The sequence below is a fragment of the Lolium perenne genome, chromosome 4 (genome assembly GCF_019359855.2).
Source record: "Lolium perenne isolate Kyuss_39 chromosome 4, Kyuss_2.0, whole genome shotgun sequence".
Classification (NCBI taxonomy): Eukaryota; Viridiplantae; Streptophyta; class Magnoliopsida; order Poales; family Poaceae; genus Lolium; species Lolium perenne.
Genome location: NC_067247.2, coordinates 25,253,077 through 25,265,509, shown reverse-complemented (window position 1 = coordinate 25,265,509; position 12,433 = coordinate 25,253,077). Strand labels below are relative to the sequence as shown.

Below are 12,433 nucleotides of genomic sequence, written 5' to 3'. Positions count from 1 at the left end.
AAGGCTTTGGGACACATTGGTGTCATTGTATTAGAGATATACTCTCTTCTGCTACCTGGTTCTTTCTTCCATTGTAAGAGAGGCAGGAGGATCCTTTGCCCCCTTATATTTTGTTCTTGCAGCAAATTTCTTGTAGACTTTAGTCAATCACGCAATGCTCCAAGGTCATTTAACTAGGCCTCTTCCCTTGAGTTGTACTCACGACTTCCCAATTGTCCAATATGTTGATGATACCATGATTATGCTTCTAGCCGATGAAGGGTAATTGTTGCATTTGAAGGATTTATTGCTTAATTATGGACATGTTTGTGGCCTCAAGGTCAGTTACGCCAAATCAAACTTGATCCCCATCAATGTTGATGATGTAGAATACATGGTCTCCTTAAAACTCTTCATTGCCTTTTACTTACCTTGGGGTGCCTCTCAGTAGCACTAAGCCTAGAAAAGAGTTCTTCATGCATCTCCTGCTTAGTGCCCAAAGGAGACTTTCCTCTTGTTCCATGTATCTCAACTATGGAGATATGCTCAGACTTGTCAATTTAGTTCTATCATCTTTGCCCACTTTTTATCTGGGTACCCTTAGTATGTCAGATGGATCCTCAATGAATTTGACAAGTATAGGAGGCGATGTCTTTAGTGGAATAAGGACTTTGATGAAAGGACTACATCTCTTGCTCCTTGGGATCTTGTTTGTCGTCTAAAAGACCAAGGGGGTTTGGGAGTTATCAACCTTTGTGTGCAGAACAATTGTCTTTTGATGAAGCATCTTCATAGATTCTATAATAATGAGGCTGATCTTCCCTAGGTAAAGCTAGTTTGGGAATCTTATTATTTGAATGATCCGCCTCTTGTCAAATCTAGAGGTGTTTCCTTATGGTGCAAAGATTGCCTTAAATGTCTTCCAGATTTCAAGGATTTATCTCATTGCACAATTCAGTCTTGATCAACTATTCTTCTCTAGAAAGATCTTTAGTCTCAGCACACTCTTCAGAATAGCCCGCCTCACCTTTTTTGTTTCTCTAAGAATGAAGATATCTCTGTTGCTGATGTACAAGCTCTAGCCCTCCTCCAAGACCAATTTCACATGCCTCTCTCTGTTGAAGCTCTGGCTGAATTTCATCAATTACAATGAATACTTGGGTTGGTTCCAGCCACTTCTAATCCCGCCCAATGGATTATTTTCGGTAGTAAGTTGGTTTTTAAGGTGACTAAGGCTTGTAAGCACAGTATTGGACAACACATCATCCGTGCACTAAGCATCAAGTGTTCTTGCTTCTTTTGCATGATCGACTGAATACTCGATAGTTTTTAGAGAGGAAGAATTTTTCATGGCCACCCTACTCATGTGAGATGTGTAATGGTGCTCATCTTGAGTCAAGGAATCATCTCTTTTTCGCAAGTCCTTGTGCTATCTCCTGCTGGAATTATATTTATCCTGCTTGGCAAGCCCCAGTTTCAATGGAAATAATGTCCCTGTTCTCGGTTTTATTGATAGTCTTAAGAGGGTCATTAGTCAGCATTTCTCTCTAGAGATCATTGTGCTTATTTGTTGGGCAATCTGGACAAGTCGAAACAACTTTATTTTCAAGGGCATTGCTCCAAGCATCTACAAGGCTCGTACCATTAAGATGGAGATGGGTCTTCCCTTTAGAGGGCAAAGAGGAAGAAATACTCTAGCATGAAGCAATTGGTGGACAAATTTGTATAGCATATTATTAGTTTTCTTTTTCTAGGTGCTTTCCTCCAGCACCTCCTTCGTTGTACTTTCAACAAAAACGAAAATAAATAAAAATAATGCAGTGGAAAAACCTGTTCTACATACTTCAAAAAGAAATTGAATGTGAGCTCCTGCTGCATGAGAATTGAACCCTTGGGTAATATAGAGAATAACTGAACCCTGAATGTGTTTGTAGACCAAAGATACCACGTTCCCGCCTTATAACATCAACCAATCCAAACACAAGTAAGTTCAAAAATTATATCTCATTTGGCCTTGACTTGTGGATATGAACCGTGATGTACAGCTGCAGACGGCGTGTCGAAGTTCTTAAGTTGCCATCTGCAGCTGCTGCTGGGATTCTCCTTGGTGACTTGTACTTTCATCCATGTACATGTGTCCATTGCTAGGCTCATCACAGGTACTGAATTCTCCAGCTGGTAATCGATTTTAATAAAAGTCAATTATACTCCGTATAAACATTGTCTTGTTCAGATGAGATGGTATATTTTCCATTAACGAAAAATTCGAGGCAGGCAGAACCAAACCGCCTCTCGGCTCTGTGTGGACTGTGGCTGTTATAAAAGCCGGCTGCCTCCCGACCTCGCCAACCCAAATCCCCAAATTCCAATCCCAAATCGAATCCAACGGAATCCATTTCTGTTTTCCTCGTCTCTCTCTCGGCCAGCCTGGCGTAACGGCCTCCGAAGTCCAAACCCCAGCCTAGCTCGGCGGCCATGGAGGCGAACGGAGGAGGCGGGGGGCTGCCCAACGGAGTAGGCGGTCACGCGCTGGCGAACGGAGTTGGCGACCACGCGCTGGCGAACGGAGTAGGCGACCATGCACCGGCGGACCACGCGCTGGCGAACGGCGAAGGCGACCATGCGCCGGCGCACCACGCGCTGGCCAACGGAGCAGGCCAAGCGAACCAAGCGCTGGCCAACGGAGCACTGGCGAACCACGCGCTGCCCAACGGCGCGCTGGCGAACGGCGCGCTGGAAAACGGCGGAGCCCACGTGCTGGCCAACGGAGTGGTCCCCGCTCAGGCGGTGGCGACGGCCGACGTCCTCTACCAGGTCTTCCTCCGCTTGCCGGCCCAGGAGATCGCCCGCTGCCGCAGGATCTGCAGGCTGTGGCGCGACATCACCGACACGTTCGACTTCCGCCGCGACCACCAACGCCACATCTGCCGGACGCTCATGCCGCTCGTCTTCTACCAGGAGCCTGGCGCCCGCTGGCACCTCCGCGCCGTCGACACGCTCGACGACGCGCCCCTACCACGACCGGTCTTCCGCTTTCCCCTCCACAACGAGCCGTTGATGATCCACGGCTCCTGCGCCGGCATCCTCCTCTTCTCCTTCGGCAGCAGGCTCTACGCCTGCAACCCTTGCACGCGCCGCTGGGCACGCCTCCCGCCGCTCCACGTCAACCACCGCATCATCGGCTTCTACGCGACTGGCGTCTACGACGACGAGGCAGGTACTGAGTGCTACGTGCTGTACGACGACGGCCCGGAGAACGATTGCGTCTACTGGATCTTCAGAGTGGACGCATACGCGGAGACGAGGTACATCGGCCGTCCGGTCGCAGGCGAGGGGGTCGTCCTTGATCTTGTGCTGGCCAACGGGATTGCTCCTTCTTACCTGATCCCGCCCGTCCACTTCCGCGATTACCTGTGCTGGCTGCCGCGGTCCACCCAGGGCACCAGCGGCATACTCATCTTCAACACGGCCGCCGAGTCCTCACTACACCAGGTACCCAGATTGCCGGCACAAAAAAGTGCCGGCAAAGGTACCAAAAATGCCGGCAAAGATTTTTCAAGGCACAAAAAAAAGTGCTGCGTTTATTCCAGTCGAGGTAGATCTTTGCCGGCATTTTTAGAAAAGTGCCGTTAATTATATTTTAAGGCACTTCCAAAAATGCCGCTAGTTAGTATTGCCGGCACTTTTGAAAGATGCCATGGAATCTTTTTGCTGGCACTTACCAAAAATGCCATAGAATCTTTTTGCCGGCACTTTTCAAAAAATGTCACGAAATGTTTTTACGGGCACTTTTCTAGGGATACCATCTAAACTTTTTGCCGGCACTTTTAAAGGATGCCTACAATTACTTTTTTGGGCTTTTAATTCTGGTGCCGCTGATTATTTTCGTAGGCATTTTTAAGGTTGCTATACTGCCTGCAAACATTCAAGTAATCTACAATCAAGCATACATCACACTCAAGAAGTCAAGCAATGTTTGAAACCAACATTTTGAACATTCAAGGATTCACAATCCAGGCATCTAATTAACTTCCATGACCAACAGTGTTCATCTCCACATCATGAACAGCATGGTTTGAAACCATTAGATAAAATACACAACAAGGTTCATCTAACATGGTTCATCTAATTGGCTTCCATCTTACTTGTCTAACCAACAGGGTTCATCAAGCAGATCTGAAACACAATCACACATCATACTGGCTTCCATTTGCTTGTGGCTTCACAGCCTACTCGCAGCCCAATGCCCAGGAGGAATATTGTTTGCCTAAATTGTACAGCACCCGGAAAAGACAATGATCCTCTACAAGAAGATGCAGATCTACTCCAAATCCCAGCAGTTCCAGTAATTTATCCTGACAAAAAAATAGAGTAAAGCAAGTAGTCCACTTTAATGCAAACACACTTCGATTCCAATAATGCAAGTATACATACAGTAATTCATGGACACATAGGCAAACAATATTTAGAGATTTGTTGTGTATGGCTTTGATGCCCATATACGCTAAGTTTTGTCAAATATATGCTTATTAACGAAATATTGGCCATACACATGTAGATCTATATCTGTCCAACAACCTTATGCAGCAGAAACTAAAAATGAAATTTTATTCAGTTCTCCGAATGCCAAATGGCTCTGTGGTTTTACGTGATTGTGTGCACAACTTTAAAAACGGTGGGTTCCCTAAATAACCACACAAATTCTAATCCTTTCCGTCTCCAAAATTCTTACTGTGACTGAAAAAAGTAACCGTGGCTTAGAAAGACAGAAAGTAGACGGTTGTTGTAGGGCAGAAAGAGGAGGCTGCAGACGTGCCGCACGTGGGGTACAAAACCACTGCGGCGTAGGAGACGTCAAAACGCAACTTCAGACCTAATTCAATACGTATGTGGAGACTCAATCAGACCTGTGGAGGCATAATTTTCTTATCAGATTTCTAATGAGACCATATAAGAAAATGCCACGGCACTATTGATGCAGTAGATGAAAACCTGCAGCGTTTAATCCTTCTAGTATGATTAAATCAATGGTGATTACAGAGGTTTAAATTATGTGATGAACATTGAATTTGTAACATGGATAGGCCGTCTACTTTGAAAAAAATCACCATGTTTCCCTTAGTTTCTGAACCTATCAAATAAGAACACTTAGGATCTGTTCGGTTCTGGAATCAACTGGAATGGAACGGAACCATTCCGCACCTACAGCTGATTCTTGCGTTCGTTTTTGGGATGGAATGGAACCAACTCGTTCCACGAAAGCGAATATTCCGCTGAGATCCGGAACGCACCCGTCCGGCCGATTCGGCCGGACGAGGTGGAACGGCCTCTGTCCCACGCGCTAATCCTTCTCCCACCTCCCGTAACCTCTCTCCCTCGTGCTCCCTGCTCGCACAAGGCGACCTCTGCCAGGCACGCGCGGCAGCCGGAGCAGCTCCGCCGCGACCTCGGCCAGGCACGCGCGGCCACTGGCGTAGCTCCACCGCGACCTCTGCTAGGCACGGGCACGGCGCCGGCGGCCATGCGAGGCATCCAGGTGGGATCCAACGCCGGCGGGGGCTAGCGGCGGCCCCAGGCACGGAGGCGTGGCGGTCCCAGGCACGGAGGCGCGGCGGCGTGGGGGCCCGATGCGCGGCGGCGCGATGGCCCGAGCCTCTCTCGCTCCTTGCTCCCTCCTTTCCATTCCATATTTAGATTAGATAGGCTCTAATTAATCAAATTTTAGTGTGGTTCCATTCCATTTTTTCTAGATCAAACCGAACGCAGAGATGAAGTGGAATGGAATGAAGTGGAATGGAATGGTTCCATTCCATTCCAATTCATCCAAAAACCGAACAGATCCTTAGCTAACAATAACAAAAAATTAACCTGTAGATAACTTAATACAAAAATTGACCTGATGTATCAAGTACTCAGTTATATCAGCTTCAGCGCACGGGTTAATGCAACATGATGAAATTTGAGGATATAGATATTCTTATGGATATTATATTGCTCTTGTGTAATGTCATAAACCTTATATAATTTTGTTAACATTACATGGGAGACAAATATTTGTTGGGAAAAGTCTAAATATGCATGAACTAAATGTTAACCAATCCATATATATTAACAATGTATCTGATTTACATTAAATCTTACACCTATTTTCACCTATAGGGGTTTCCCCTTTTCTCATATAAGTACAGATGAAATCTGAACATAAAAACATAGACGTAACCACTGTCTAAATGCAGTGACACATTTAATTACTAAGTCCATCAGTTCGTCATTTATTTTGATGCTGAGTTGCAGCCCACAATTAATTACTAAGTCGATCAGTTCGCCGTTTATTTTTATGTTGAGTTGCAGCCCACAATTAATCCTTGAACTTATTGATATTTGTTTTTGACCTAACAATATCCCATGGCTTCATAGGAGGCCAACTGACAGTAAATCATCAAATTAACATTAATGTTTAAAGTCATCCAGGATATATCTGATCATAGCAAGGAAAATACTTACTTGAACAAAACCGAGCATTGCCCATTTTGCTGGATAGGTGTTATATGCAGTGGCCCTCAAAAGAATGCAAACAGAGACACAGAGTACAGAACAAATACTTCGGATACTAGCTCAATATCCAAGGGTAGCAACAACCATTTTACAGTAACATATGATGAAAATGGACTAAAGAATTAAAGTGACATCACCTACAACTGGGAACAGTTTGATTTTAGAACAATGATTAAATGCATTTGTTCCAGCAGTTAGCTAACTGGAGCATTTTGGAACATTTTAGACAACATTTTGGACTGGAATAGTGGTGACAATTGGATTGCACAAGGTAAAAGGAAACTTGGATCTGAAGAGCAAAAGAAGGAATAAGAATTGGTCTGCTGCAGGAACTCTAGTCTAGGTAGTCCTCCTTGTCTGTATATACCTGAAGCGGAGAAGTAAGCCCGGTGCATCGATGCAAGGCTGCGGTTGACTATCGCTGCCATGTCCATGGCAAGCCTAATCCTCCAGGCCTTGTTGATAAAACTTCTCGCTACACGGTGGAAATAACACACACAAGTCAATCATCTCAAATTCATAAAGAGAGGTGATTCAGAAACGGAAATTTAATCCCGTTTAGCAAAGCTCAAGCAAGGAAACAATAATACAAATAATAAATAGCGAAGGCAACAAGAAAGAACACAAACCACCTTAGTTACACTTTGTAATCATTAAGAGTTCAAAACATCCAATTAATAACTCAAGTCATATTCAGGGACTTTACTCAGAAAATAAGTTTCTTCTGCCTCTGGTCCAACACAAGAAACTTTCAACATGCTGCCAAATAACTTAATATAGGATGGGAAATCACTCAGCTAAACACACTAGGATATGGGGACACTAGACATCTGCCAAAAAACTATTAACAACATATTAACATAGACATATTTGAACAACTATTAACAAGGTGCGGGGCGGTCCTCAATTGAGTAGACAATTATTTCTTGACACAAGATGATCCTCACAGGGCTAAATTACACAGAATATAATTATATAACCAAGACACTGACAGTATCCTATGTGTACAAAAACAAAAATGAGTTTGGATCAATTACCTTGTAATTCTCTATCGCCATTCTGCTTTTCTCCTGCTTCCTTGAAAAGTAACGCAGCCTGATTGAATACAAAACGAAAATATCAAACAGGAACGATGTATGATGATAAAACATATATACTGCAGAAACAGAAGCTTGGATGTATACTCGTATGACTTGAGCATGAGCCCTAATTTTCCTCCTTATATGTTCTTTTTCTTCCTCTTTTTTCAAGTCAAGAGTATCTGAATCGCCGAGAAGCATTGAGCACAAGTGCAGCTTGCTGCCAATGGAACAAAACGATAACAGCAATGTGTAAAGTTAGGGAACTGACTATACTATCAGTTATGATTATATGTGCAGCAGCACTAGTAGAAATAGCGATGCAAATTTGGCATAAGTACACAAGTTCAAAATTCCCTAAGAAACATTCTAAACAATGCACAAACATATAACAGCAGTGTGTAAAATTAATGAACTGACTATACTATCAGTTATAATTGACTGTGCAGCAGCACTAGCAGAAGTAGTGATGCCAATTTGGCATACATACACAAGTTCAAAATGCCCTAAGAAGCATGCTAGACAATGCATGAACATATAAAGCATTTTACTTCCAAGGCGAGCGATGTGCGCGCAAGCATCCATGAATTGGATAGTTAGGTAGTCAGAATCACATTGGTTACATTATGCAAGAAGAGAGTATTTTACAATGCAATAACAATTAAGATTTGAGGGACTAGAATTCAGAGCAATCCATCTTTTAATGCTATGTGAACCATATGCTCCATCCCCAACGAAAGCTCTACTTCACAGGAATAAATAACGCCAACAGGCTAGGCAGGCCCTGGTATTGGGGCGCAACTGAATGTAAATCATGAAACGTAACTGAAATCAACAAATATCGCTTTCGGACTGTTTCAGCGCAACTTTTAGTAGGCAGTTCAGTTATAACATATTCTTAGCAATGCAGTAGAAAATACATGACAAGAGCAGCAGTGATCCCATACTCAAGCAAGGCACTCTCTGCTAACCCTTCACTCTGTCCAACTGTCCATGCATTTATAGATGGTAATTTTATCTCGTATAGTGTGTGTATTACTTGGCATGGCAGACTTATGTACATGGCCAAGTAACCTAAAATCATGAGCTCTTATTTGACCCCCAGTGAGATTCTTCAAACTCACAACCAAGAGATGGCAGCATGATAACAAACAGGCGTACATATCAATGGCTAGGTTCACTGCAATTCAGTGTCTCGCTGAAAACCCAATTGCATACTAAGCCAGGCGGTTATAGATGAGCATGTATGTAGCCAAAAAACACTGGTCGCGGAGACTTGAAACTACTAATTTATCCCACCACTCGCTACTGTAGATGCAGCAAGCCAAAGGTCACCAACATTGAGGGATATGACCAACTCTCTAGTACAGGTGAGGTCCATGATCCTTGTCCCAATCATTCTGGAGCCACAATTTTGGCATAATCAAGTGAAACTAGCTGGCTGCAATGAATAAGTTGGACAACATACGCAACAGCAAACCAGGCATCAACATATTCGGATGGTAAGGTAACAACAACAGAAAATCGAGAACCAACACCCGTCCAAAATAAAGTAAAGGCATTCTAGGCGAAATTAAACCACACATTGCGCCGCCAAGCGTAGCCCGAAACCAAGCAGGCAAGCAAAGCACCCTGCAACCCCCGTAGTAGTGGAGCGAGCGCTGAACGCAGCAGGCGAGCAAGTTGGGTAGTAGTAGGGAAAGCGTCGTACTCACCCTCCATCGGCGCAGCCGCTCGACGGGCGCCCGCTTGGCTGGGATGTCGAAGGGGTCGTCCCCGGGCCCCCGCACGGCGACCCGGAACACGTCGTCGCAGCCGTCGTCGTCTGGCGTCACCTCGTCGTGGCGGCGCACGTAGCGGCCCGGCGAGGCCTCGGGCGCCTGCACGCCAGCGCCGGCCCCAGGCATCCTCGGCTGTTGTTCAGGAGAGATGACACCTCGCAGCACCGCGGCCGCCGCGCCCCCGATCTGCACGCTTAGTACCCCCCCTCCCCCGCGGGGGCTCGGAGGAGCGGCGGCGGCGACAGTGACGAACCCGACGGCTAGGGTTAGGCGCGGCGTCGCGCTCAGGGGCGGAAAGGCGGGGTGCGGGTAGGGATACGGTGGAGGGGACCAAGAAGAAGTTTGCGTGGAGGCGGCGGAGGCGGCCGGCGTTGGACTGCACGTCGGCGAGCGGTGGCGGCGCATTGGGGAACCGAGGATGCGCGAGAGAGAGAGCGGTAGGTGCGGGAGAGGAGAATGACACAGTTGGTTGATTCAAATTTTACATTTAAGCCCTTCAGTTTTTTGGGAGGGGTGGGAATGCTGGGATTACCGGCACTTTTACCAAACGCCAGTATACATTAACATTGATGGATTTTTTTGGAAAACTGCCACGAAAAATAGCAGCACTTGGTAAAATGCCGGTAATAAGCAACATTACAGGCATATTTTGAAAAACTGCCTAGAAAAAAATACCGACACTATGGTAAAATACCGATAATAATCTAACATTAATGGCACTTTCTAAAAATGCCACAAATTAGATGGTAATTTAAGGCATGGATTAGAAAGTGCCCCTAATCACTATCATTAGCGGCATATTTGTAAAGTGCCGCCCAGAAAAGTGCCGGCAATACCGGTACGTGAGGTAGTGCCTTCCGCTTGACTCCTCCTCCAAGCTTCCAAGTGGACGGCGAGCTCTTCCCCGTCGGCGTGGGCGGCTCCCAGCTGTTTGTGCTGCACGAGCACCTCGCTATGACCGTCATCTCCCCGACAGGAGCCGTCGATGTCTGGGTCCGAGACGACACCACCGGCCTCTGGAGCCGCCCGTACCGCATCGGTGTGTCGGTGGATGCCGTCGTCAACCAAGGCGTGTTCGCCGTCGCCCGGGACCGAAGTGATCTGATGCAGTGCCCGCGCATCCTGCATACTGGCGAATGGTTCTTCATCTCCATGCACACAATCCAAGAAAGCCTCCTTCTACATCCAGACATTCTCCCGTTGCAGGACACAGATGCTGTTGACGGTGACCCGCCTTTCTTCCACAACCACTGAACCTGCTGATGCTCAATCTTTGCAGGGGATGAAACTAGTTGCTGATGCTCAATCTTTGACAGCGACTTAGATGGGAAGTGTAGCACCTCTAGCTCAAAAATTGAACTGTTGCTTTTGTCCAATTCATGAAAGCTTGATGTAGGGATAAGCAACAGCTTGTGGTTACTTTCTCAGGTAAATCTGAAAGGTGTATCTGTTTATGTGTCTGTGATTACTTTCTCAGCGTAGGAACTTCTGTTAACTGAGTGCTTTGCATGTGGTTATCTCTCCATTCAATTGGTAGTTGAACTGTGCTATTTGTTACCTATCCTATGACGTGCCTTCAATTATCATGTCTGGTTTTTTAAAATCTCAGTCTAATTATGCTACTGCTCCATCTGTCTCTGAATGTTGTTGTGCTTCTGAACTTTCTGTAATTGTTGCTTTTCAGACTTATCAGCACTTTTCTTTTGTGATGTTTAATTTGTGATGATTCTAACTGAAATGGTGTGGTTCATGCATGTTCCATACGAAACTGTGCTGCTGAACATTTTATACACTGTGTCTCTCCTAGAATTCCATCGTGCTCTTGATACCATTTTGTGCATGTGCTTCCAAAGACACCCCTCCCCCCACCCCGTCCCGTCCCCGTCCCTAAATTCAGGCAAAATCAACACATATAGATGGCTAAGATCGCTCATAATTAGTCTTTTAGAAAACTAAATGGGAACGTATGTAGCCAACTTATTTGTACATACATATAGCTACAACAAGGTGTATGTACGCCGTTCTGGATTCGTCGGCGGCGACTTTGCTGGGTTGTGTCGGTCTAGACATGTGGGCGGGAGGCACGACAAGGAGGTTCTTCGCGACTACGAGGCGATGCTGGCTGACACGAGATTCGGGAGAAATTCTAAGGTGGTAGCGGCGTGTAGAGAGAGATGTGGGCGTAAGGCAGGGAGCTTCTGGGGTGGCGAGATACAAGTTACCTAGCTTTGGATCTCGCAACGGTGGCAAAAACCAATGTGCTGCTATAGTTCACTATAAAGGCAACAAGTGCACGATTACAATGAGAGGGTTGTTTTTGCCTCAAAAGGCTCTCGGGATCCGGCTTATAAAGGCGTCATGATTAAGGGTTACAAGGAGTAGTCCAAGTCGGACTCTATTAGCACTAACCTAATCGGTGCCAGAAAAAGAGCTTGATAACGCGTGAAGCACACGTCCGTTGGGAACCCCAAGAGGAAGGTGTGATGCGTATAGCAGCAAGTTTTTCCTCAGTAAGAAACCAAGGTTTTCGAACCAGTAGGAGTCAAGGGCCACGTGAAGGTTGTTGGCGAAGGAGTGTAGTGCGGCGCAACACCAGGGATTCCGACGCCAACGTGGAACCTGCACAACACAATCAAAATACTTTGCCCCAACTTAACAGTGAGGTTGTCAATCTCACCGGCTTGCTGTAAACAAAGGATTAAACGTATGGTGTGGAGAATGATGTTTGTTTGCGAAGAACAACAGAGAACAGAGTTTGCAGTAGATTGTATTTCAGATGTAAAAGAATGGACCGAGGTCCACAGTTCACTAGTGGCGTCTCTCCAATAAGAAATAGCATGTTGGGTGAACAAATTACAGTTGGGCAATTGACAAATAAAGAGGGCATAACACTGCACATACATATCATGATGACTACTATGAGATTTACTTAGGGCATTACGACAAAGTACATAGACCGCTATCCAGCATGCATCTATGCCTAAAAAGTCCACCTTCGGGTTAGCATCCGCACCCCTTCCAGTATTAAGTTGCAAACAA

The 12,433-nt window shown here is 45.7% G+C and overlaps 1 protein-coding gene across 6 annotated transcripts; it reads right to left on the bottom strand.

Annotated features, from left to right (window-relative positions):
* Window positions 1-3,944: 3,944 nt before the first annotated feature.
* LOC127291954 (uncharacterized) lies at window positions 3,945-10,010 on the bottom strand. Of its 6 annotated transcripts, none has more exons than XM_071818498.1 (5): window positions 9,329-9,989; window positions 7,719-7,833; window positions 7,572-7,629; window positions 6,484-7,009; window positions 3,945-4,886 (listed from the first exon to the last, which is right to left on the bottom strand). In XM_071818498.1, the coding sequence occupies exons 1-2, from the start codon at window positions 9,797-9,799 to the stop codon at window positions 7,786-7,788; spliced, it is 519 nt and encodes a 172-aa protein (XP_071674599.1). In that variant the 5' UTR covers window positions 9,800-9,989; the 3' UTR covers window positions 3,945-4,886; window positions 6,484-7,009; window positions 7,572-7,629; window positions 7,719-7,785. The 6 variants fall into 6 exon arrangements, with proteins under 6 accessions (XP_071674599.1, XP_071674600.1, XP_071674598.1 ...); XM_071818499.1 differs by having other exon boundaries at window positions 3,945-4,334; window positions 6,902-7,009; XM_071818497.1 differs by lacking the exons at window positions 7,572-7,629; window positions 7,719-7,833 and having other exon boundaries at window positions 3,945-4,334; window positions 4,712-4,886; window positions 9,329-10,009.
* Window positions 10,011-12,433: the final 2,423 nt, after the last annotated feature.